General features: G+C 38.7%; 1 protein-coding gene across 1 annotated transcript; it reads right to left on the bottom strand.

Annotated features, from left to right (window-relative positions):
• Positions 1-16: 16 nt before the first annotated feature.
• On the bottom strand, positions 17-25815 carry LOC5575325 (transmembrane protease serine 2). The gene is made up of 8 exons (XM_021851296.1): positions 25660-25815; positions 25446-25598; positions 18332-18475; positions 17934-18251; positions 17717-17878; positions 1758-1895; positions 1516-1698; positions 17-1464 (listed from the first exon to the last, which is right to left on the bottom strand). The coding sequence occupies exons 1-8, from the start codon at positions 25765-25767 to the stop codon at positions 382-384; spliced, it is 2289 nt and encodes a 762-aa protein (XP_021706988.1). The 5' UTR covers positions 25768-25815; the 3' UTR covers positions 17-381.
• Positions 25816-27994: the final 2179 nt, after the last annotated feature.

The raw sequence follows: 27994 nt of genomic DNA, 5'->3' as shown, positions 1-27994 counted from the left end.
CGAAATAGGTAGCAACTCTAGCGTATCTATTCTGCCATAATATTTTCAAGTACCATCAATCTCATTGGTCATGTATCATCACTAAACAAAGATAAACAGTTAGTGACAGAACGTAGAACGAAACATTTTGAAAGCTAAAATGTTTAAAATTATCGAACATTCAAACTCTATTGCCAAGTTAAGTTGGACAGCGACAATACAGACTAAAATTGGGCTATAAGTAAAAGTTGAATTTGAAAAGAAATATTATGAATTACAGCTCGAAGCAACCGTAATAGTGAGCTTCGCTGTGGGATTCCGAACGTCTTCCTACCATTCCAACAAATCCATATATGAATTATATTAAAGCAAATTAAACATTTATTTTTTTTTCCATCCTATTTATACAGGTACATACTCATAATAGCTTGTACTTAAACCTTCCTGTTCCATTTCTCTATCTATCCATTCCTTGAAAACACCAATATCTGTATATACGGCTGGTGTACCGGCTCTTCCACATCCAACACCCCATGATACCATTCCAACAGCATAGTACCTGAGCTCCACATCATCGGGAATATAGTAAATTATGGGAGCTCCTGCATCCCCTGCACATGTATCTACGCCCGTCTCACCCCCAGCGCATATGAAGCTAGGATGAAGCTTAAAACTTCTGTTTGATGTAGCTTTTTGTAGCTTACGTTCACAATCTGATTTCGGTGTATATGGAAGATCAATACTCTTGAGAATCTGTTGATATTTTTTGCGATCTTGAGGAGTACTGCCCCAACCAGTGCCGGTTACTTCTCCATTGTCTATTTGAAAGTTCTGAGGTGGCAAACATATAGTGTTGACTGTCGAACCTAGGTTAAATTCATCATCTAAGAACACGAGAGCCACATTATTCAACAATGTGTGAGGCTGGAAACCAGAGTGGCTTATAATTTTCATCACTCGCCGTTCTTGATGAGGAATAGGTTCTAGTGTAGAAGCCATATCCCATTCACCACCACGAATAGTCAGATCGTCCGAGGTCCGACGATATTTTTTCACGCATTCTGCACTTGTAAGGACTACTCCTGGATGTATCAGAGATCCACTACAAACATATTTTGACACACCAGCTTCGTTAACCATAATAGCGACCATCCAAGGAAATTCACCGTATTGCGATTCTCGATCATTACGATTGATAGTGTTGAACTTAATGCCTTTTTCGTTACGATATCCACATTCTTTAACTTCAATTTCTACTTCCAGACAGCAAACGGTATTCGTTGAACAGTCTACAGCACGATGAGTAGTTTTACGCAAACAACTTTGGTCAGCTACGCATGTACCTTTCATTGAATTACAAGTACGGACTGGTTCTGTTGCCGTAGCACAGCATACCAATCCATCGCATTCATTTTTACGATCTCTGTACACCGTGCCCTGGCAGTCTTTTCTCTGAGTACACTTTCCGCTATTATCTAGACAAGACTGAAAATATTGAGGTTACTACTAGTAACAAAGAAACATTACACTTCTCACCTTCCCGAGTGTCACCGGTTTGCGTGTTGTCGTTGGAGTGGGGATTGTGGGTGGGGTTGTGGGATCCGTGGTTCGTTGAGTTGCACAACATACTAAGCCCTCGCATTCGTTATGTCGATCTCTATACACAACTCCTTCGCACTCATTCTTCAATGTACATTTTCCATTGTTGTTAAAACAGGACTGCAAATGCGATCAATAATTGTTATTCTACTGTAAAATATGAATATTTGAAATGTTACCTTCCCTATAGGCAATATAACTGCTGGTGTGAGAGTTGCACAGCAGACTGATCCTTCGCATTCATTATATCGATCTTTGTATACCGTACCTTTACACTGGTTTCTTTGAGTGCACATTCCACTATTATTCATACAACTCTGCAATAACGGAAATTTATAATTTAATATCATATAACGATTTATATCAGTTTAACACGAAAATACCGACTACGATCTAATTTTGCTACAAATAATATAACTTGGTGGTGTTTTAAAATGTTTGTTTTTTTTTTTTCTTTGTAGGGATACGTGCAGTGGACCTCCTTCAAACTAATGTATTTTTCTTATAAATTTATGTATCACACATGATTTCTCCAGATTGTAGGCCATTTTTTTACTATTCATATAAATACATACATATCATTTCATTTATTTAGTTAACATCTAAACAGATAACACTGAATCAACAATTTCACGCCACAATACTCGGTTCGTGGCCGCATCTCTCCATTCTCGGTTCTGCCCCACGAAGACTCCAAGTGCTTGCAAGTCCTCCTCGAGCATCGTCCACATTTCATGGAGGACTACCGGCCTTATGAGCGTTTTGTACATGGTACATTTGGTGCGGGTGTGATTCTTTTTGGACCGCAGCTTCTTGTGGAGGCCATAGTAGGCCCGGCTTCCGCTAATTATGTGCCTTCGTATTTCACGGCTATTGTCAACCGTCAGCAAGGACCCTAGGTGGACGAACTCGACGACCACCTCGAACGTATCCCCGTCTATCGTAATATTGCTACCTAGGTGAGCCCTGTCGCGCTAACATGTACTTTGTCTTGGTCGCATTCACCACCAGTCCAACCTTTGCTGCCTCGCGTTTCAGGCGGGTGTACAGGTCTGCCACCTTTTCAAATGTTCGGCCGACAATGTCCAAATCATCCGCGAAGCAAACAAATTGACTGGATATCGTAAAAATCGTACCCCGGCTCTCCGCATAACACCTTCAAGCGCAATATTGAATAACAGACACGAGAGTACATCACCTTGTCCTAGTCCCCGGCGGAATTCAAAAGAACTGGAGTGTTTACCTGAAACCTTCACACAGTTTCGCACACCTTCCATCGTCGGTCTTATCAGTCTCGTGAACTTCCCGGGAAAGGTGTTCTCGTCCATGATTTTCTATAGCTCTATGCGGTCGATTCTATCGTATGCCGATGATTCGATGAAAAGGTGATGCGTTGAGATCTGGTATTCACGACATTTTTAAAGGATTTGTCGTACAGTAAAGATCTGATCCGTTATCGATTGGCCGTCAACGAAGCTGGCTTGATAACTTCCCACGAACTCCTTTAGTACAGGTGACACACGACGGAAGATGATCTGGGATAATACTTTGTTGGCCGCATTTAGAATGATGCTTGCTCAAAAGTTCTCACAATCTAACTTGTCGCCTTTCTTGTAGATGAGGCATATTCCCTTCCTTCCACTCCTCCGGTAGCTGTTCTGTTTCCCAGATTGTGCTTATCAACCGGTGCAGACAAATGGATAGCCTCTCCAGGCCCATCTTTATGAGTTCAGCTCCGATACCATTCTTACCTTCTTTTATTGTTCTTGAGCTGGTAAATGGCATCCTTAACATCCCTCAATGTGGGGGCTGGTTGGTTTCCATCGCCCGCAGTACTGACGAAGGCATTTCCTCCGTTGTTCCGTCCTTCGTTTCATGTGTTTTCAGTGCCATTCAGGTGTTCGTTGAAGTGCTGCTTCCACCTTTCGATCACCTCACGCTCGTTCGTCAGAATGCTCCCATCCTTATCCCTGCACATCTCAACTCGCGGCACGAAGCCGTTGCGGGATGCGGGATGCGTTTTTTTCTCCCGAAAGAGGCGGCTCTGCTGTGTATAACGTTCCACGTTCTGTCGGATCCCTTGCAGCAGCATGACTGTCCACGCTGCATTATTCTCCTACAGAATCTGCCTACATTCCTCATCGAACCAATCGTTCCGTTGACTCCGTCCCACGTACCCGACGTTGCTCTTTGCTGCATTGTTGATGACTACTTTCACTGTTCTCCAGCAGTCCTCAAGAGGGGCTTCTTCCAGCTCACCCTCTTCCGGTAATGCAGCCTCGAGGTGCAGCGCGTACGCAGTTGCGACATCCGGTTGCTTAAGCCGCTCTAGGTCATACCGGGTTCGCCATCGGTACCGTATGTTGTTAACGACGGAGAGTTTTGGGCGCAGTTTAAATATCACCAGATAGTGGTCAGAGTCGATTATAGCGCCACGATAGGTCCTGACGTCGATAATGTCGGAGAAGGGCCGTCCATCAATCAGAACGTGGTCGATTTGTGATTCTGTCTGCTGTGGTGATCACCAGGTATATCGGTATGGAAGGCTGTGTTGGAGGTGCTACGAATGGTCAGATTCTTGAAGGCGGCGAAATCAATCAGTCGTAGGCCGTTTTCGTTCGCCATCCGGTGGACGCTGAACTTTCCAATAGTCGGTCTGAATTCCTCCTCCTGGCCAACCTGATCGTTTTGATCTCCTATGCCGAATCTGACGTCGTGGCTTGGATAGCCGTACTCTCATTAGAGATGCGCGTGAAAAGCGTCTTTATCATCATCAGTGCTTCCGGAGTGAGGGCTGTGCACGTTTATTATGCTGAAGTTGAAGAACCGGCCTTTGAGCCTAAACATGCACATTCTCTAATACACGCTCAAAAAAGCGTTCTGGAAAACGTGAACTGTCAAAAATACACCGTGAACTACCATGATTGGTCTCGTATACATGATCTAGTTCGCGGTGTATTTTTGCTTGTTGACGAGTTCACGCCTGCTGTTCACGGATACGAGAACGGTTTTTTTTCTGTGTAGATTGGTGTTGATACCATGTCCAGCCATTTACCGTGCCAATAATACATGCATGTTTTGACATCAAAGTTATTCTGAAAAAGTTATATTGTTATTTTTAAGCCTGTGGCTGGTTCGTTTCCAATTCTGAAAAAGTGGTTTCCAACATATTTGAAGCTGCATTCTCCTTCAAAGTTTCATAAACATCCCGCAAAACCACGGAAATTCACGTTCATGAAATCAAAGCTTATGGAAGTAAAAGAAAGTAAAATGCGCTTTTAAATGAAGTATATTTTTCATTTCATTTATTAATTTCAATAAATAACTGAAGACCTTCTGTATTTTTTTTTGTTACATCGCTGCATTATAGAAAAAGTACCACATTCTGTAATTTCCATGTTTAAAAAAAAGTTCATCTAAGGTTTTGCTTTTTATCTAGAGTGTTGTAAAATATGAGCCAATTCTCAGAAAACCTCTGCCAAAGTAAATCAAAATTTCGAGGAATAATTCTGCCATTATACGCATAATTGTCCCATGTTACTTTTTGTGCATTTTGACTTTTTGTCATCAAACAGTTCATTTTTACGTATAGTTTTGGAAAACACTTATCAAAAATTAACTTTGTTCGGAAAATCAATAAAAAGCAAGCCAAGTCAATTTGTCCCATTGTTGAATTTCTACGCATAACTGTCCCACTACTGTATTTCTACGCATAACTGTCACACTATACAATTCGCTGCGTTAATCTTGAACAAAATATTCAGTTGTGAGTTTTGAATTAGCTGGTGTTTGTGAAAATCGTTTTGAACATCTTCTTACGTTGACTTTACATCCCATGTGGAACACAACCCGTTTTATGTGTTTGTATTATCGGGATGCATTCGTCATTCATGCGAGTCTGACGTCAAATTTGATTGAAATTTTCAATTTGATAATATTCGGTTTTCAATGAATTTCAGTTGAATTTTCAAGGTCAATCACAATTTTTTTTAATTTTTTTTTAACCGCCGTCATCGATTAGAAATTCACCGTAATTTTGGATTTATCACGAGGAATACTGAAATAATCCCACTTGAAGAATCAGTAATTACGCCGTTTCGTTATTTCGTTGACGTTAACCTGTAACGTTTAACGAAGCTTGCGTTGATTGCGTTGAAAAACAATTTAACAATAACGTTAACGTACAGCGTTGATTCAACGTCAACGACTTCGTTATTTTTAACGTTAAAGATTTGATTCCAATATCTAAAAAAAAAAAAATATTGGCTGTCATATTCGATTGATTTATAAGTAAGTAAATGTAGAAACCCAGAAAATGATGCAGTTTAGATAGTAATAAATAACGAGTGAATATTTTATTACTAACATAAGAACAAGATAATTGCGAATTGTGTGGACAGTTCTAACTTAGACACTGAAACATGCCATGTTCAGAAACAATTTTTTAGCAGAAAAAAAGCTTGATCTCATTGCAGGTTTTTTGGATGACCTGGCCACATACTGGGTTATTCCGCATAGTTGGCTCTTCGGTGCAAGTTGCAAATATGTTGGTGGTTTTAAAACTTAATTTGCGATGTATCAAAAATATCGTGATATGTATTGCAAACAAAGTCCAAAGAAATGTCAAATCGTGTGAAGATTTGTGTCGTGAATTTTGAGTTAAATATTTACTCGGCAGAATAACCTTGAATTCGCAGATGAGTTTCTGTAAAGCCTGCAGCTGGAAGAGTCGATTTAGGAATTTATTACATCTTATAAACTCTCTTACTTACTCATCCACTCTTTCTTTCACTAACTCATACATTTTCTCACTATCACACATACAGAAAACTTTGCTTTCCATCCCAAATTTGGAAACTATAAAACCTTTTTTTTCACTTCTCTACACGTGGCTCCGTATGGCACATGTCACTTGAGCCTTCATTAGGTGCCTTAACATAGTCTTGAGTATATACGTCCTCTACGTTCGGTACAATCTATACGTAAGAACGGTTATCCACAGCAGTATGTTCAGCACATAATTGGTCACTACTCTCAGTGGGACTGTTATGCGTAGAAATTCACCAAAAATCCCGTATTTCTAGGCATAACAGTCCCACTTTGAATTTCGTAGCTAAATTTACTTTATTCCCAGAATACAAACTCTTGACTCTAATAAACACGCTATTCTTTACACTATTGTGAAGATTTCAATTCAATTTACCACACACCTGGTCAATACGAGGCCTAAATGTAATAAAATCTTTAAACGCGTTTTTCTCGATTGCATATTTTGGAACATGGGACAATTATGCGTATAACGGCAGTAATTCCCCAAAAATATTCCAAAAAATCAGCCAGTAATTCAACAATACAATTCCCAGGTTTCTACAAAATATAAAAAATTCAGAAATCTACCATGGTTTGCATCACATATCCGAGAAGATCTCTAAAAAATCATTGCACAGATACCTATTTGGAGGTATACACTAAGCATCATCTGTAAGCAGCTATGAGTAATTTAAGAAACTTGCCAGGAATGACTATAACCCAAGCAATCCCCAAAAACCTTGTCAGATATCTGTCGGGAATCTTCAAATAAATTTACAAAACATATCAGTTAAAAATCTCCCCGATAGCAGTGAAGGATTGCAAATTTCTACAATAATGACAAAAACTGCCAGTGTCCTGAGAAATTTGCGAGAATCTCGCCAGGAAGCTGGTTTAAGACAAGAATTAAATCAAGAATATGCTTCTAATTCCCTCCCCTTGGTTATGCGACCTTGCCGCGATGGGAGGGCATAATCCATTAGCCCATATGATGGAAACCAAAGGCGTAGAGTAAAGTGGGGCAAAAGTTCGAGTGGGGCAAGAGTTTCTTTTCAAGATTTCTAGCTCAAATCAAATCAAAACTTAGAAATGTCATGGTGGTTCGAATGCTATTCAAGTAAGAGACTTTCACTCCAAATATCAAAAAAATCGATTGAGATCTGGAAAAGTTATGGCTATTTGTTGTTTTTCGACGTAAATATTGTAATATTTGGTCAAACTTTCTTTTTTTTTTTAAGGATGCTTTGACGTGGATTAGTTTTTCCATAAATAGTTGGAATCAATTTTTGGCCCATAGCGGGGCAAAAGTTCGAATCTGCGGGGCAAAAGTTCGACCCATGTATAAACCCACGGAAAATTTTTCAAATTTCCTGAAATCTACATATTATCTTTAAATTTAGCGAAATTTGCCTGATCGTGCGAAAAATGTCACAAAAATTTTACATTTCCCTTAGTTTTGCGAAAAACTGCTATTTTTTGGGTGTATTACAATTAACCCTGTTTTGGGCATTTTTTGATGAAAATTTAGTGTGTATTTTTCGGCAAACATAAGTTTACGGCTGGTAGAAAGTATGCCTGGCATAAAAGTATTGATATTTTGTGTTTTAGCCAACGAACTTTTGCCCCACCGGTGGGGCAAAAGTTCGAATAAGACAATCAATTTTGAAACTGTTATAACTAAAAATGGGTAAATATTTTGGCAAGTTTATTCAGCAAAGTTATAGCCAATGTGATGAAGGTTCGCTGTATGGTATTTGTTTTGTTTCATCTGCTATTATTTTCCTGGAAACTTTGATTATACCACTAAGGTCGAACTTTTGCCCCACCTTACTCTAACCTGTAGTGGTGGTATCACATTTTGGCATTTTTTGCTTATAGCCGCGTCATAATTCATTTGGCATAGGCGCATTAATATCTCGGATGTGATCCAACGGGCGTTCTGCGTCATTGATAGAATTGATGCCCATTTCAAATAAATAATCTTTTCGAAGTGGAGATTAATACTATTGGTGATGATCAGTTTGCCTTTTGCTAACCAGAATGATCCGTAGCCACTCTTACTATTAGCTAGCTAGAAACATCGTTATCATATACGACGTAGGGAATATTACTCTGAGGAAAATGACTAGTAGATTCACTGAGTAGAAATAAGTGGCGACAATCTTATTTCAAGGGTGGTAAATGACTGGACAATGCGTACCATTGGTACTTCGCGTACCTGCAGGTATAAAATAGACCCCATTTGTGGTCCTTAGCCTCTTGTCCAGTAACTCCTATCCCTACCTCCCCGTGGTGCCGCCTGGGATACGAGTAACCGTAGGGAAGATCGGGTAACCAACCCTGGTGGAACCTTGGTCGTATGCTGACAGGGAAGGGGGGCTCCTCTCTTCTGAGGGTGTAGCTTATAAGAGCGTCTGTTCTCCATGTTAGGGGCGGCTCAAAACAGCGTCTGTTCTCCATGTTAGGAGCGGCTGATCATCGTCCTAGTGCCAGCGTGGGACTCTAAACAGTGCTGTGCACGATGATCCTCCGGCGAGACAGGGGGTTGGTGCAGGCCTTACAAGCCAGCCGTAAAAATCATCAGTACAGGAAGCATACAATGTAAATTCGGACCGGAACAATCGGCATAGACCCAGGCATCGAAAACGGACTAACGATTGGAAACTCGGATCATGGAACTGTAAGTCTCTCAATTTCTTGGGAAGTACCCGCATTCTTTCCGAATTATTGAGGGTCCGCAAGTTCGACATCGTAGCGCTGCAGGAGGTTTGCTGGAAAGGGTCGACGGTACATACGTATAGGGATGGTTATACCATCTACCAGAGCTGCGGCAATAGACATGAGCTGGGCACAGCTTTTATCTTGATGGGCGAAATGCAGAGGCGCGTGATTGGGTGGTGGCCAATCGACAACAGAATGTGCAAGTTGAGGATCAAAGGCCGTTTCTTCAATATCAGCATAATCAACGTGCACAGCCCTCACCTAGCAAGTGACGATGACGATAAGGACGCTTTCTACGCGCAGCTGGAACGTGAATACGACGGCTGCCCAAGCCATGATGTCAAAATCGTTATCGGAGATCTCAACGCTCAGGTTGGCCAGGAGGAGGAATTTAGACCGATTATAGGGAAGTTCATCGCTCACCAGCTTACGAACGAAAACGGCCTTAGACTGATTGATTACGCCGCCTCCAAAAACATGGCCATACGAAGTACCTACTTCCAGCACAGCCTCCCGTATCGGTACACCTGGAGATCACCCCAACAGACTGAATCACAAATCGACCACGTTTTGATTGATGGAAGGCACTTCTCGGACATTATCGACGTCAGAACCTATCGCGGCGCAAACATCGATTCGGACCACTACCTTGTGACGGTTAAAGTGCGCCAACGACTCTCCGTTGTGAACAACATTCGGTACCGACGCCCGCCCCGGTACAATCTGGAGCAACTCAAGCAACCCGAAGTCGCAACTGAATACGCGCAAAGCCTTGAGGCAGCGTTGCCGGAAGAGGGAGAGCTCACCGAAGCCCCTCTTGAGGACTGCTGGAGTAGTCTCAAAGCAGCCATAAACAACGCAGCGGAAGGTGCCATAGGGTTCGTGGAAGCAAATCGACCGAACGGTTGGTTCGACGAGGAGTGTCAGACGGTTTTGGACGAGAAGAATGCAGCGCGGGCGATGATGCTGCAGCAAGGCACCCGTCAAAACGTGGAACGATACAAACAGAAGCGAAGACAGCAAACCCATCTATTCCGGGATAAAAAGCGCCGCCTGGAAGAGTTGGAGTGCGAAGAGATGGAGCAGTTGTATCGTTCTCAAGAAACACGTAAGTTCTACAAGAAACTAAATGCATCCCGCAAGGGCTTTGTGCCGCGAGCCGAAATGTGCCGGGATAAGGATGGTGGTGTCTTGACGGACGAACGTGAGGTGATTGAAAGGTGGAAGCAGCACTACGATGAACACCAAAACGGCGCAGAGGAGGAAGATCAAGACAGCAGGAGGAATGGCTTCATCAGTACGGCGGATGAGGGAGACGTGCCAACTCCCTCAATAGGTGAAGTTAAGGATGCTATCAAACAACTCAAGAACAACAAAGCAGCTGGAAAGGATGGTATTGGAGCGGAACTTATTAAAATGGGCCCGGACAGGTTGGCCACTTGTCTGCACCGATTGATAGCCAGGATCTGGGATACAGAACAGCTACCGGAGGAGTGGAAGGAGGGAATAATATACCCAATATACAAAAAGGGTGACAAGTTAGAATGTGAGAACTATCGAGCGATCACCATTCTTAATGCAGCCTATAAAGTGCTTTCCCAGATCATCTTCCGCCGTCTATCGCCACTGGCAAGCAGATTTGTTGGAAGTTATCAAGCCGGATTTGTGGACGGTCGATCGACGACAGACCAAATCTTTATGTTGCGGCAGATCCTCCAAAAGTGTCGCGAATATCAAGTCCCTACGCACCACCTATTCATCGATTTCAAAGCGGCCTACGATACCATCGACCGCGAAGAGCTATGGAAGATTATGGACGAGAACGGTTTTCCCGGGAAACTGACTAGACTGATCAAAGCTACGATGGATAGTGTACAGTGCTGTGTGAAGATATCGGGTGCTTTATCGGACCCGTTTGAAACACGCAAAGAACTTCGACAAGGCGATGGTCTTTCCTGCCTCCTGTTCAATATTGCGCTCGAAGGTGTTATAAAACGGGCGGGCTTCACCATGCGGGGCACGATCTTCAATAAATCTAGCCAGTTCATTTGTTTCGCTGACGACGTGGACATTGTCGGAAGAACGTTCCAGGTGGTTGCTGAACAGTATACCAGGCTGAAACGTGAAGCAGATCGGGTTGGATTGAAGGTAAATACGTCGAAGACGAAATATCTGCTGGCTGGAGGAACCGAGCGCGATAGTGCTCGCATAGGCAGACGCGTGACGATCGACGGGGATGAGTTCGAGGTGGTGGACGAATTCGTCTACCTCGGATCATTGATAACGTCGGATAACAACTGCAGCAGAGAAATTCGAAGACGTATCATCGCCGGAAGTCGTGCTTACTATGGACTCCACAAGACCTTGCGGTCTGGTAAACTTCACTTCCGTACTAAGTGTACCATGTACAAGACGCTAATAAGACCGGTAGTCCTCTACGGACATGAGACGTGGACAATGCTCGAAGAGGACCTGCAAGCGCTAGGAGTTTTTGAACGACGTGTGCTTAGGACGATCTTCGGCGGAGTATGTGAGAACGGCGTATGGAGGAGAAGAATGAACCACGAGCTTGCGCAACTCTACGGTGAACCCAGTATCACGAAAGTCGCCAAAGCTGGAAGGGTACGATGGGCGGGACATGTTGTGAGAATGCCGGACAACAATCCCGCAAAAATGGTGTTCAACTCAAATCCGGCCGGTACAAGACGAAGGGGAGCGCAACGAGCTAGGTGGATTGACCAAGTGGAGCAGGATCTTGGAAGTGTGGGGCGATCGAGGAATTGGAGGTTAGCAGCCATGGACCGAGTTAGTTGGCGTAACATTGTGGCGCAGGTCATGTCTTGAAGGACGTAGCGCCAGCAAAAGTAAAGTAAGTAATCTTATTTCAATATGGTTTTTACATTGCCATAATAAGAAATACCTCTTTTATAACAACGGTATAAATAATCTAATTCCAGCTTCATTTTCGAAAAATTTACTTCTACTTGTAAATTAGTAGGCGTTGTGAAGCATTGCATTTGCCACCGAAAAGTGAATCTTACACACTAAACACACTACGATGAATTTCACCGTAATCTCAACAGCTGAACAGTTCGGTGAAATAAAACACCGTATTTCGTCGGAATTTAATGGAGTACGGTGATTTTTTACCGAATACTGTAAAAATTTACCGTACTCCGTTAAATTTATTTCACCAAACTGTTCAGCTGTTGAGATTTCACAGGAATCCGTAAAAATAATTTAAGTGTGTTGTAGGAGATTGTTATAAAAGCCTAAGATAACTTTACTCTTAAATATTTACTATGAAAATGACTATGGAAAGTAAGACGCTGAGATCGATCATTAGGGTTCACTTGCTAGGTTCGAGAAATTGTTGAACAGCCATTCCTTGACTTTTTTCTTTAAGGATATATGAACGTAATGACCAATAAATACTTTTAACAATAAAAAATGAAATTAACTAGAACTACTACCCTAGCTTTGTTAAGACTTCACGACAATTGGCATTTAAGCCTCTACTATTACGTAAAAGGCAGGAGTAATCAGAATAGTACTTAAATGACAAATTATTCAAAACCATTTTGACTAGACAGTATTAGTAATGACACTACTACACTACTATTTCAAACAAATTCTGATGGAGCTGCTGATTTTCACAATGCTTCCTTTTCTCAGAAGCAATGGAATATGGGTGTTTTTCAAAAACTATCACGTCACAATACTAATACAAAAACAGTGTTCATGTGGGCACCATAGGCTAGTCCGTCTGAGTATTGGTCCTGGTAGAGGGGAAACTTGGCAAAAGCCAGACCGAAGGTTCAGCCTTGACAAGTTAAACTGTCAAACAGCTCCAACTGAATACATACAAAAAAAAAAGAATATGCTTCTAATTGTCTAAGAATACCAAGAACGATTCTCATAAAGGATTTCAAGCATCACTGGTGAGGTAAAATTAAAACGTATTTACGAACCGGTTTAAACGAAATTTGAACAGCTCTTCAGACATAACATGAAATTTGAACATAAATTGTTGAGTGAATTTTCCATTCACGCATTAAAAAGCAATAACAGTTTGACTAAAGTATCTTTTCTTCGGAAATGTTTATAACTGACATAATTTGAAATAATTAAGGAATAGCTTCATGGTATTTTCAACAAAGTTGTGGATTGAAACTAAATGAACAAGTTTACTGACAACAATTTTTGTGTCGGGCATTCATGTTTTCAGATATATTGCAATTTTAGAGATAACTTTCCGTTCTTTCTCTTCCGGTTGAACAGAAGGCTACCGCAGCTGTCACATTACTGATTTTCATAAAGCATCATCGATCGTCTGCGATGATACCTTGGAAACCACGATGATGATTGTTGTTTTCGGATGGCTTTCATTGCTTTGGACTCTACTAGCATACTTTGATTAGATGGTTTCGTTCAATGATACAATAATTCTCAAGCCTGCGGTAGAACTTTGACAGCTGCGGTAGAACTTGGCGGCTACCGCAGAACGGAAAATTTTGAAAATATTCGCAATATTAGTTATAGTTTTTCAAAAATAAAAATAAAAAAAAAATACTTGGAATGATCTGTTGAAATTCAAGTTATCTCTAACGTGCTGTGACAGTTTTATTCTAATCAGTTCAAAAATAACTCAGGTCTAGCCTGCCAAAGTTGATCATTTATATGGTTAATCTTAAAATTTGTAAATGTATTGTCATTGTCCTATACTGTAAATACAAAACCAAAGATCATGGGTTAACCATCTATACTGTTAATTTCAATGTTTCAGAGGGCCGTTCTGAGGCTCACCATGTTCAAAATTTAGAAATTAAATGTTTGATCATTATTCCGGTGATTCAAGATATAGTAAGAATAATCAAATTTGTTCGATTTTGGCATGGCTTAACTTTGGCAACATGAAGCTTTTGGAACGGGGTACTGTATACTCATCTACATTTAAATTGCAAGACTCCTCACAAAACTTTGGACTTGCTTAACCTCACCACATAACTGGATAGAATTTTGGATGTTTTTCGATAATCTGGATCATTCAAAGTTCCATCGGCCATTCATTTAACGAGTGCCTCTGGTTGTAAGATTTGTAACATGGCGAATTAGAGCCATGTTACAAATCTCACAACCAGAGGCACTCGCATTGTTTTTTTACTTAAATGAAATAAATCATTCTGTATAATTCTTCCGCGTAATCGAGCCTCCAAAACACTTAACTATCGAATGATGGGTGAAGATTTTGATCCCGCAACATGAATAATTTTAAATATTATACCTACTTGGGCACTTTCATGATGATGTTGATGATGGTCCCGCCACATACCCCTACAGAGGTTTGAGCTAGACGATAATTATTATGATCAATTTAATCAGATATTGCTAAACGAAACGGTCTGATTATTTTTTACAGATATAAATAACATAGAAATTTTCATACAATATAGCAACAAAGAAATTTTGTAAACACCATTGATCTTAACCACATTTGTTCATAAGCATAACCAGCAGGCATTGTAGATTTCGCTCTCATTTGAGTATGAAGCACGATCAAAGCAAGCAAAGAAAAACATCCCATCTGTTGCGGTCCACGATCGTCATTGTATCGCAAGGTGTAACAAGTCTGATAAATGGAAGCAGCGAGCGAGAGCCCCAAAGAGAGAGCGTCGATAAAATCCATTTTTCTCACTCATTTACCGTTGGGGATAGGTGTTTTTCTTTACTGGCACGATAAACAATCCACGAACTTCCAATAGTAATAGTGTCCCCCAGGATTGGAGCATGTTTAGAGGAGTTTTATCATGCACTACTATCCCCCCAATCTGATCAAAGTTGTAGCAGTATACGATAAACAGTCTCTCATAATGTGCAGCATGTTATGATAGTTACAGAGAGCGATACGTGAGAGATTCTCTCAATTTTTTCAGGATTCAATCCCTGATAACCAGTGATCATGAAATTCCAACAAAATCCAAAACCTTGTCAGGATTGAAAACTCCGCAAGACAATTTCAAAACTATCGACAACATTCGCATTTTCAAGAAGTTTCCGACATTATGGGATTCGAACCCACGACCCTCAAGCTTGGTCATGCTGAATAGCTGCGCGTTTACCGCTATGGCTATCTGGGCCCCTGTTTCTCTGAATACAAATTGTACAAGAAACTTTTCAATATTCCAGTGTTGTCAAATTTGAGTAATATTACAATTTTCTGGAGCTTTAAGAGATTCTGTTTTCATAAAACTAAACTTTCCTTTGATTGGTGTTTACAGCTAATTTTGTACCCTTCAAGAGATCTAACCCGGGCCCCCGAAGCCCAAATCCGGCACTGAGTATCCAATTCAAAAAAGCTCTTCCAAGATGGTTACATCCAGGATTATATTTGTCGATGACTATATATGATCGACGATGAGTGACGATGTCCGAATTCCACATCAACGAACGCTTGGTGGCAATATCTGATACTATGAGTATCAACGAATGCGACTAGTGACCAGTGCTGTTAAATGTCATGAATATCACGTGACTTTGACAATTGAATATTGCTAATATTATCGTTCCCTGTGAAAAAAGTCATTGGAAAATGATTTCCGATGATTTTTTTGCGAATTAGTATCGGTTGGCAATACTTGCTCATGTGATAGTTCACATGGGAAAGCGCTATAAGCATTTTAATTTTTACAAAATTTTGACATTTAACAGCACTGCTAGTGACTACTAGTGTAAAGATGTGTGAAGTGTAGTAACAGCGGTAAAATTACAATACCGCAACTTCAGAGAAATGAATGAGATATAATATTCAATACTTTAACCAAAAGTTATCCAATAATATTCTGAGATTAAACGAATACGTCCAATGTACCGTTTTGGATCATATTCCGAACAATTGAGGCCAACAGAGACTTCAAATGTATCAAAAACGCATAAATTAATTCATATTTGAAAAAAAAAAATATTTTTTTCGCAAAGTCTAACTGTTAGCTGTTGGGTGTGTCTATGAAAATGTTTGCTTAAACTTGTTTAGTATTGTTTCAACGCAAAAGTATGGAACAACATTTTGATTCAAATGCCGAACATATTGTTAATAGGTTTCTCGCAGTATTACGAGGTAATATGAATAGCCACGGATGCAAACTGCCTGTATTGAACGACTAGAAACTACTGTAGTGCAAGTTGTTCGGAAAAACCGAAACTTCAAAGCAATTTGGATATTTTTGGTATAATTCAATGATCTTACTGAGAGACGTCAACCTCATTTTGAGATGTTATGAGCATTGCCAAACATAAACCTTATGAATTATGGATGTAGCCATTTCAGTAGAGCATTCACTCTTCTTCAATCTCAATCAATATGCTCTCCCGTGAGAGCAAACTCATTAGAGATCTGCTTCGCAAATCTCACGCTTGAGAGTTTGATCCAAAATCACTCAATCAACTCAAACCAGTCGCAAAACCCGTCAAAAACTTATGAAACCCGAATGTTGTTTATGTAAGAAATGATTACTCTAATTTTACCAGACCAACAAAAAATTATTGCCGTGTGTAAGTAAACTGTGGAAAGACGAGACAATGAGTCAAAAAGATGAACCAAATCATCCATAATTTTTTGACTGCTGAGTTGCGTGATTGACAACTCTCAAGCTTGAGTTAAGAGAAATTGAGTTTTTCAGAACACTGGTATTTTGAATCAATCAAAAACATTCAGTAAGCATTCATTTCTATTATTTTAGGTTAGTACGTATCATAGGATGGGCCTTCCTTAGCCGAATGGTTAGAGTCCGATGCTACAAAACAAAGCCATGCTGAAGGTGTTTGGGTTCGACTCCCGGTCGGTCCAGGATCTTTTCGTAATGGAAATTTCCTTGACTTCCTTTCGTATGCGAAAATGGCAACTTTGGCCTACTTAATCGCATGATAAAATTTTCCGGGACCACTAGTTTATGATATGTAAATTTATAAGCAGGCTTTATAGAAACTCCTCTGTGAGGCAAAGAGGAGGTGATTTTGCCGTTTTTCTGAGGAGAAAAAACTGAACACAACATTTTCAACACAGATCCTCAAGCGATTCGAGTGAGAGTGCAAAAAAATACAATATTTTTTCAGGTACTCTCTCTCTCTCTCTCTTGTTGCGATGCTCACCTTCACTCATACTTCAAAAGAACTCTTGAGTTTGCCACCCGAACAAACAGTCCTCGGGGAGTTGTGAGAGCACCTTTTTTGATGGAATTTTAATCTGTTGTGTTATGTGCTGCATCTTCCTCGCTCATTTTTCGTTGCCGCTCTGCTTAGCATTTTTTCGCTCCCTCGCAAAGAAGCAAAGGCAGCACGCTGCTCTAGAGTATTTCACCGAACTCTAATGATGTTGAGGAGCATTATCAAGCCTGTTTATAAGAAATAGATTCAATATTTCTGTAAAATAACGAAAACAAATTAGACATTCTTGGATGCCATAAAAGTGCGGGACGGTGCATTGAAAGGAAGCATTATGCACTTATTAGCACAGCTCAATTCCTTGATTCTAAAAATATGTACTAAACCACCAAATTCTAATATTTGTAGCAAACATTGATCGTAATGGGTATTCACGGTATGAACATTTTACCTTCCAGGAAGTCACAGGCCTACTAGTAGTTGTTGAAGTCACACTGGGTTCCACTGCTCCAGCGCAGCATACTAAGCCGCCACACTCATTATCTCGATCCCTGTATACGGTACCTTTACATTCTTTCCTTGGGACACATTTTCCGCTACCGCGGACACACGACTGGAAAAAAATACATTTCATTATTCTAATGTTGACACAATTACACGGCACATACTTTCCCTAAAAATGGTGTACTTGCAGTTGTTGCCGGAGACTCCATACAGCATTCGAATCCTGGCTCATCGCAAGTTGTAATTCGAATGTCCACAGAAAAAACCGATGAACACTGGCCCTGCGGAACACATTGGCCACCAATCTCTTGGCAAGGGCTAGTAACTGTCTTTCTGATTTGTCTCCGCGGGCAACATGTTTCTGTGCCACTACAAATTGAACTTCGTGCTTCTAACAATCCATTCCCATCCGGTTGGACCAAACAGTCGGCATCGGGTACACAAATGGAATCCACGTCGCATTCTGCTACTGGATTGCTGGGCTGAGGATAGACAATTCAGAGTCAAGGGAAATTCGTTGTATTGGGATATCTTATGAGTCGTTCTCTGAACTGTAACTTACCTCTTTGACTTTCTCATTTGGACAGCATTTGTAGTCATTCCATTCACATTCATCAGATTCCCTGAAAATCTTGTAATTGGGACTGTTCCACTCGGCTTCACATCGGTTAGCGGGAACACATGTTCCTTTATTGTCTTCACATGCCTACACGAAGATTGAAAAAAATCCAAGTAATTTTATTTTATAATTTGAAATTATTTATTCGCGTGAATATGAATGCTGATATTTTATATCTTAATGAAGGAGGAGATCTCCCAGCACCGGACACCTAAGCCGCTAGATCCATAATTCAAAAATTTTGGGTTTTAAGCGATTTTGTTACTCATTTATAATAGGGTAGAAACACCAGCCAAGTTTCCAAGCTTCTGGAGAGAAGCTTCCAAGCTTCTGGAGAGAAGCTTCCAAGCTTCTGGAGAGAAGCTTCCAAGCTTCTGGAGAGAAGCTTCCAAGCTTCTGGAGAGAAGATACCAAGCTTCTGGAGAGAAGATACCAAGCTTCTGGAGAGAAGCTTCCAATCTTCTGGAGAGAATCTCTCCAGAAAAAGAAAAAAGCTCTCAATTATTTAAGGCGAAGTAGGCCGTCATTGAAATTTCTACGCGTCGTTGATGATTGTTGCTAATTCATCTGAGGATTGCGAATCAAAGAAAATCAGTTGGTTTTGCACTGACACAGCTGAAAAAGTATCAGCATACTTTATGCATGTTAGCGCGTACAGTGATACTTTTTCAAGTCAATATAAACTATCAATATTAAGTTTTATCACTTTGAAATGCAAGCTGAAAAATCATCATTGCTGCCAAAACGAATGATGGGCTACTTAGCCTTAAATTTCCCTAGAGCAATTCCTAGGAAACTGACTGACAGAAGGAGTTAAAGGAATTCTGTTGAGGAATTCCTGAAAACAATGCTGGAACCCTTGGAATCCCTTTAAGATTTTTCGGAAGAACTCCTGAACAATTCCTGGAAAAGTCTAAGATGTACCCTTTTCGAAAATATCTGATATATTTCATGGTGAAGTTTTTAAAGAAATTCTCTAAAGGATCACTGCATTCTTTGGATGAGTGTTCGAAAAACTCATTGAATCATTTCCTGCTGAAATGTTACTACAAAAATTCGTGGAGAAGGGAGTTCTTGAGTAATTCCTAAAAGAATTCCTGGAGGAATTCCTAGAAAAAATGAGGAAGTCTGAAGCAGGGCTGTTAAGAATCATGACCGGCTTGCGACACTGACGAAACCAGTCTTCTCACTGTCACTAGGCGAAGCCATATTTCATGTGCTCACTCCGTCAGTTCGCAATGACAATTTCTATCTGGTTTTGTAAAATTTCGGGAAGCAAATGTGTTTGATAAGTTAAATGGATATCCTTTCATGATATTAGCGATATGAATAACAATCATATTTGATAATGAAATAAAAATGGTCTAGCTTACAATTCCGTCACAAGCCGTAGCGACGGAAAAATGAAGGAGAATTTGAAGAAAGCTTCTTTCATTGTCTCGCCATCCGATGACAGTGAGAGAAGCATCTATGTAAAAGTCGCGCGACACCCTCTATTTACATTGACGCTTTCCAGCACTGGTCTGAAAAAATCCGATGAAGATTTCTCGGAGAAATCTCTGGAGGAATCAATGAAGGAATTTCTATAAGTTGAATTCAGATATCTGTCCAGTTATTTCGAGAAATCCAGTTTCTGAATGAAATCTGTGGAGGAATGCCTTTGAGAAATCTGTCAACAAATCTTTAGAAAAATTACTGGATGTTTTTTTAGAGGAATTTCTGGGAAGTATCTGAAATATTTCTTGGAGAAAACTTTTAAGGAAATCCTTGGAGAAAGTACTGTAATACCTGGAAAAGTTTTCGAAGATATCACTAAATTATCTGGGGAAATATTACAAGAGAGATTCCTTAAGGAATCACTGAAGGACCTATTGTAGAGCATGAGCATGAGCATGATTGACCGCCCGCAGTTGCTACTCCATTATTGCAAGAACAGCTGTACTTACACAGGAAACCAACAGACACTACTCGGGATCAGTAGCATCCTCATTGTGTAAGTACTGGTGCTCTCATTATTATAACAAACAATACCGGCGCCGGCTGCGTCCGAATGCAGGTCAATTTGGGAATAGGAGGGAAATGTTGACGTGTTACTTGCTTTACAGAAGCCGAGGAGTCCTCTGCACTTCCACAAGAAAACACTGGGAGTTTGGATATGGGAAAGGATTCGTTTTGGTAAACGATAAATATACAATTCGAAATGAATACGTGAGCATATACACGAATGACCGACACTGATAGTGCGGTTACTATGCAAACCGAACACGATACTGATTTTGTTGCTCGCTACAACATACAACAGGTTCAACGTATCAAACTCTACTGACGCGTTTTGTTTTTGTTTTTCACCGGCGCATTTCGTGTTTTCTTCCGCGAAACGCGATCCGGACACAATGGATCCGGATTCCGCCGTTCGCCCACAAGGAGCATGCAACAGATTCAACGGATCCAACACTACTCGGAATCACTGAAGGACCTATTGTAGGAAGACAAACTCCTAGAGAAATCCTTTTGAGAAATTCTAGAGCAATTGCAAAATAGAGAAATTGCAGACGAAATTCTTGGAAAAATCTTTGGAGGAGCTCTGGAGGAATTCTCGGAGATATTTTAGGAGAAATTTCTGGAAAATATCTGAATTATGTCTAGGTCTGGGTGAAATCTTTGAAAGAATTACTGAAATCCTTGGAGGAGTTTTCGAAACTTCGTTGAGAAATCCCTGAAGGAATTTCTTGAGGAATACTGTGAAGGTATCTCTGAAGATATTTGCATGATGAATTCCTGGAGAAAGCCTTGGCGAATTCCTAAAGGAATCTCAACGAGAATTTTAGGAAAAATCTCTGGATGAATCACTGGAATTTCTGGAGTATTCTCTGGAGGAATTCCAGGAATACCATGACCCCACAGTTATGGATCAAATAGTGTGGAGTCCGACCTATAAAATTCAATAAAACGACATGGAAAACGTAAAATTGTAATATAAAAGCACGAATTGAATCGTTTTAAATTGGAACTTCGGTTAGTACACTGTTTTGAGTCTAATTTTTACATAGGATTGCATAAAAATTAAAAATTGTATCGGTTTCTGAAAAACATATTATGGATCAATTTTCATATTATGGATCAAATTGTGACATATTACGGATCAGTGCGCAAAATCAAGAGATTTTCAACTCAATGCATCTGTATTGCATGATTTGGCGAAAGTTAACAATGTGTCACATATTACTGCAAAAAATAGCAGTGTTAAAGCTGGAAACAAGGGTAAAATGCCATTTTTTTTGTAATACTGCATTGTAGTAACTGAGACATGTACTGTTTTCGCTCCACACCAAGTTTTCCGCCCATTTTTGTCTGCATAAAAATGAAATTTACAAACCTTGATGTTTTTTTTAGTTTTATCCTTAGTGCCATTGTCCGAAAATGTCGAATCCAATGCTTAATATGGCAGAAATCAACATTCTTTGGAAGTCATCCATAACCGTCGTAAACAATCATTTCCTGGTCCATATTATGGATCATTAGTTAGAAGTGCTAATATTCGGTATTTTGAATCAACAATCAACAAAAATGTTTGCCAAAGATGAATTTATACTGAATCGAAGCGAACGAGCATGTTTTATGTTATAACATTTGAATTTTCCCACCTGTGGGAGCTTATGAATTGTGACGACACTTCTTACAGAAAACGACCATATAATGATAGCTGTGTGATACCAACTAAACATTTGTCAAATACACCGTTATTTAGCGGTTGAATGTTGTGCTTAACATTACAAATGGTAGAAGACAACTTGTATAACATGGGAAAAATATGTTTTACGTCAACGTATATGCTCAAAGCGAGTTATCCGATGTTAAACGCCGAATTGATCCGTCACTGTGGGTGATCCGTAACTGTGCGGGCATGGTATATATATACAGTATTGGACAACACATTTGCAACTTTTTCGATTTTCCATACAAAATGACCAACTTTGATAAACTATATCTCAGTTATTAATGCACCGATTGGAATGAAATTTTCACAGAATATCAGACATAACTTGAATTTTAACATATATTTTTGAGTGATTTTTCCAATCACAAGTTGAAATGCAGTAACGGTTTGACTAAAGTGAATTTTTTGACTATTTTTTATAATTGACATAACTAAACATATTGAAGGAATAGCTTTTTGGTATCTTCAGCAAAGTTGTAGATTTTGACGAGATGAATAAGTTTGCTGAAGACAGTTTTTGTGTATGGCTATCAGATTGTGAGATAAAATGTTTTGAATTTTTCGTCGAAAATTACACTTTGGTCAAACCGTTATTACCTATAAACTCGTGATTGGAAAAATTATTCAAAAATATATGTTAAAATTCAAGTTATATCTGATGTTCTGTGGAAGTTTCATTCGAATCGTTCCATAAATAACTGAGATCTAGCTTACCAAAATTGGTCATTTTGTATGAAAAATCGAAAAAGTTGCAAATGTTTTGTCCAATACTGTATATATATATATATATTTTTTTTTTCTTTTCTTCATGAGTTCATTGAAGAAAGTAAGAATTATTGGAATACCCGGAGAAGTTCTCGAAAATATCTTTTATTTATTGGCAAAATGATATTAGCAACATTCCTATACATATCTCTGAAGTAGATTTTGGAGAAATTCCTGAGAAAATCATTCGAAAGAATACAGAGGAAATCCCTTGATGATCATTTTTATGAATCCTTGGACAAATTGAAGGAGTAAATCTTGGAAGAATCCCTGGTAAAATTCTAGAGGAATTCCAGGGGGAATTCTCGAAAGAACCCTTGGAGAATTTTCGGGAAAATATCTAAATTATGAAGGAATAAATGAAATCTCTGGATCTCTGAAATATTAAGCGGTGAAATTTGCCTAGAGCAATTCCTTGAAAAATCGCTGAGGAGTATGTAGAAGAATTCCTGAAGGAATTCTGTAGAAGAATCCTTCGAGAGATTCCAGGACTCTCTGATGAAACCCTGGAGGAGTCCCTTTGGGATTTTAAGAAGATTCTCTGGAGAAATCTGTGGAAGAATTCGGGAAGAAGCCTTTAAAGGAAACCTTGGATAATATTCGGGAAAATATCTTTAATCATCTAAATCTCCCTAATAAAGCTAATAATAATAATATCTGAATCATGTCAAGGTATAATTATCGAATGAATTACTGGAATCCTTGGAAGAGTTTTATAAAGAATCTTTTGAGTTCTAGGTGGATATATGAACTATGCACAATGGGAAATCTTTGAAGAAACTATTAAAATCTTTGATCGAACAAAATATTGAATACGTCTACGTCATCACGGAAGCTCATGAAATTCATAGGTTTAAAAATGTCGTCGTCCATTGTAAGATTTTTCAACGAGATACAACAAACAACTACTCGGGAGGTTTTGTAGACCGTGTTTTATCACAATGACTCACGTTCCTCTGGGACGACTGAATACCACTAGAAAGATGAAATTCACACATAATTAAGTTAACATTATGGGCCATAGATCATTGAAATAAAATCGGTTTGCTGATCGCTGGGAACCAGATGCTTAAACATTTAATTAACACTTATGTCTTAGTACGGTATTTGAAGTCTTAATAATATTGAATTTGAGGCAATACTTCAACTGTTTATAGGGTTTCAACCATCTCTTTTTTCAAAGAGGCATACCGTCAAACGGGGTAACTTGCAACAATTTTCAACTTCAAAGCTATGTGGCTGAAAAATTTAAGGATTCAGATTAACCAAAAACAATTTGACATCCTAATCGCCACGTAAAGAATACCACGTAGTATTTATTTTATTATAATTTGGTTTCCTGGAGTCAGGAGAGACAAAAAATATGCATTTTCCATGCTACCCCTAATGTGGGGTAACATGCAACACACAGTGCTATCTGAAGGTAACTATCAAAAACTTAACCAATACCGTGTTTTTTCTACAATTCAATACTTTACTAAGTAAAAGCATGATAATGAACAGAAACAAGTGACCTTATGAAAACTTATTATTATTGATTGAAATATGAGTTTTAAATTAATGTAAAATCACTTGTTATTATATTCACAAAACTTTGTTTATACATGTTTTGACATGATGTGTCTTGATATGGTTTTTGTTGGTGTTTTAACATAGCTATCATTATACTTTGTGCAGAAAGTTTACAATGACAGATTTGCAAGTTACTATGGATACAGATTTTTGACATTAATAACAGTTTTCACGGAGAAAAAAAAATAATTCCAATAATAATGGGATTTATGTAACGAATCTTGTGTTTTGTACTAAGTACGTAATTAATTAGTTGAAGTACAACAATTTTATCGTAATTGTACAAATAAATGTTCAATTTTACTTCTTTAAGTGTTTTTGATGACAAATGGCAAGAAACATCTAGCAATTGAGATTGAAATTTCTGTTGCAAGTTACCCCACAAAGGTAGTCAAAAACGATTTTGAATTTTTTTAGTGTTTAAAAGTGAAATTAACAAAACTTGTATCTAGTTCTTTTGTACACTAATATTTACTGTAACTTATAGCCAATACCTAGAATGGCATATTTCTTGCCATTGTGAGGTACTAGGAACGATTTTCGGGTTTGTTTTTATACGTTCAAACGTATTATACGATTTTCACCACCAGAAAGTCAACCATATTAGAAATCATACTCAAACCCTCGCCGAAATCTTCTATTTTATGCCTAAGGTGAATAACCGTTGTAAAACATTCAAATAATTTTACTGTATTCTAAAGAAAACGTCAATCTGGTAACACGTCAATGTGTTGCAAGTTTCACCCCTGTTGCAAGTTACCCCGTTTGACGGTACATATTTGAAAGATTTGTGAATCTACGCAATCGTTGCGCTCCATATTAGCATTCTTTTCTTTTAATACACAATTGATTTGACCATGATTTTTCAATTTTTGACGATGTCTGGTATTGAGTGCTGTCCGACACTGGGGATTTCCCTCATTAATTTAAGGGTTTTAGGCCAACTGGTACAGTTATTGCTTATTTCTTCTGATTTTTCACTGTGCTAGCTAATAATCTTACCGTTTCGATTGAACAACATTTCAGCAAATAATTTTCGCAATCGTCAGAAAATCGTAGATCAACGATTCCAGCTCCATCGACGTTGATGACATTGTCTCGGCAAAGAAATGCATCCACACAATAACCTTCTTTCCCATCCGCTAGATCACATGTCTTGAGAAAACAGAAAGCAATTCAGTAATACTGCATTAGTTATTTCACAAATATTGATTACCAAGTTGAAATAATTCTGAGGACTCGCGAATAGAATTTGAAAATTCAGTTCACTTGGAAACAACACAATAATAATTTCAAAGATTAGAAACACTCGCAAAGAAGCCATTCTGGCGTGGTGATCACCACAAGTGAACAACGCAGAAGATGTTCCGAATCATGAGTCGCCGCAATGGGATGATTGTTGATTATTTCAAGGAAATCCCCGATTTGCGATATGAAAGTGAACCGCATCATTCAATATTGTTATCAGGAATGGTAGTTAAAACAAGTATTGTGATTGGCAGATACAGGAAAACATTAAAAAGTAAAATAGCTTTTCAAAAGATTGTTGTTAAAAAAAACTGTTTGAGATCATTTATTTTTCCACAACTAAAAAAATCAATACTTTCTAGCTAGATAAGATCTTGAAGAACCCTGCATAGATTAAAATGTCTAAAAATGCATATTCTACGAATATCAAGCTGATAATGGTTGAGAGAAGCGTTTCATGGGAATGGAAGGAATAAATAATACCTAACGGTTTAGCTTACTTATAAGAACTAGTTCAGTATATTAAGCAATAAACAAAAGCTAATTGCAATATCTCATTAAGATTTGCGTTTGAAGAAAATAACATTTCTTTTATTGTCAGTTTGTATTAGTGTATTTTTTTTATTTTCATCATAAATATTACATTCATTTTTATACCTTGTTGATCTGCCTTGAGCAATACTATTATCACAGACGTAACAGTGAAGAAATTTCAATCAATCACTTGTTCAATGATCATTACAAATTTGATTTCATTCCAAAGAAAGACCATTTCCCAAGAAAAAAAATTCAATAGAAATACCACAGATAACAGATGTTTATGCTAGAACAAAAATTTTCTGAAAACCTGTGTAAATATTCAAATTGAAACTCCTTGCAAGCACTAGCGCCGCCACACAGCGAATTGCGCCAATCAGTAGTGAATATCAGTATCTTGAAATATTTCATATTCACCACTGTCATCTTCATAGTAACTTAGCGATGACAGCGCCACTACGATGTTGCTACTTGTGTTGCCATTAAAAATGACCTTTAATTGGCTTATACAGTTTTACAATCGGACTTCAACGTCTGTTATCTGTGGAAATACTTAGGAGTGCAAAAGCATGCATGTTAAAACATTTCAGTATACGATATGTAACAATATGGAATATTGTTAATTCATATAAATTTTGTGGCTATTTTTCTCAACATCCGTCGACCAAAATTTCAAACCGGTACGGCATTAGGGCAGTAATCTTATAATCTGTGATGGACACTTTTATTGAAACATTCATTCAAATAATTGTGCAAAAGTTCGGGTTCGCCTCTCAGTATAGTATATCGTCAGTGCCGTAGCGTGCGGTTGGCCAGGTTGGCACCCGCCAAGGGCGCCAGTCTCCAGGGGGCGCCGAAATGCGTGATGCACTTGTCAAAATTTTGGAAGAAACATATCTAATAAATGTTCCATTTTCAAAGGGTTTTCGTTGACTTTACGATGGCAAATTGAAGATATTCTTGTTGTTTTAACAATATATGCTAATAGCATTTCACCTTTTTTTTTGTTAAATTGAAAAATGTTATAATATTTAAAAATATGCCTCCTCTCCCATGTCTATTGAACTATTTGCTAAGTAAAATTATAATTCTAATAAATTTGAAGGAAAGCTGTAGCTCGTCAGAGAAGTTCGCGATCACATTTTACTGCAGCATAAACTGGATTCTAATAAAATTTCTAAAACATATACTCAAAGAATCTTGAATCCGATTCTATTCAAATCTTAGAAGGGAATTCTGGGAAAAAAATGTTTGTACATAGGGTACTGTTGTTGTAAAATCTTGACACAGTTCTTATATTATCGTTAGCAATATTATTACAAACTATTTGAAAGGACTGCTTCAGAATGCTTAATAGATGCTTCACAGATTTATAAACAGGAGTTTTACACATTCCGTGACATAGGGGAACTAGTTTATTTTTGCAGTGAATGGTTTTTGCATGTAAAATTTTGTATGAATTATGAGCCCAGTCGCTTTTAAGAACTTTCCATGATGCAAAGAATAAAGCTGCCGAAATACCATATTCTAGTTACCCTAGTTAGCACACAAAATCTTCGATATATTTATGGATTTCAACATAATACTTGGTGTCATTCTGACAGAATACTGGCCAAACTATTTCTTATGGAATTCTGATTGAAATTTTCAAAGAAATTTCTAACGAAATCCTAAATTAAACTATTACGAGATCCAAAATATTTTCTGCTGAGAATTTCATTCTTTAAGAAGGTGTCCGCGATTTGGCCGAACGCCGTTTGGCCGAA

This window comes from Aedes aegypti, chromosome 3 (genome assembly GCF_002204515.2).
Source record: "Aedes aegypti strain LVP_AGWG chromosome 3, AaegL5.0 Primary Assembly, whole genome shotgun sequence".
In the NCBI taxonomy this organism is placed as follows: domain Eukaryota; kingdom Metazoa; phylum Arthropoda; class Insecta; order Diptera; family Culicidae; genus Aedes; species Aedes aegypti.
The sequence above is the reverse complement of the archived record's forward strand: the minus strand, read 5'-3'. Positions and strand labels throughout refer to the sequence as shown.

Coding starts and splice junctions, on each gene's coding strand:
- LOC5575325 (XM_021851296.1), bottom strand. CDS start 25,767: ATGGCTTCTTTGCGAGTGTTTCTAATCTTTGAAATTATTATTGTGTTG. Junction 25,599..25,659: donor CTCAGAATTATTTCAACTTG/GTAATCAATATT, acceptor TGTTTTCTCAAG/ACATGTGATCTAGCGGATGG. Junction 1,699..1,757: donor TTATATTGCCTATAGGGAAG/GTAACATTTCAA, acceptor TCGCATTTGCAG/TCCTGTTTTAACAACAATGG.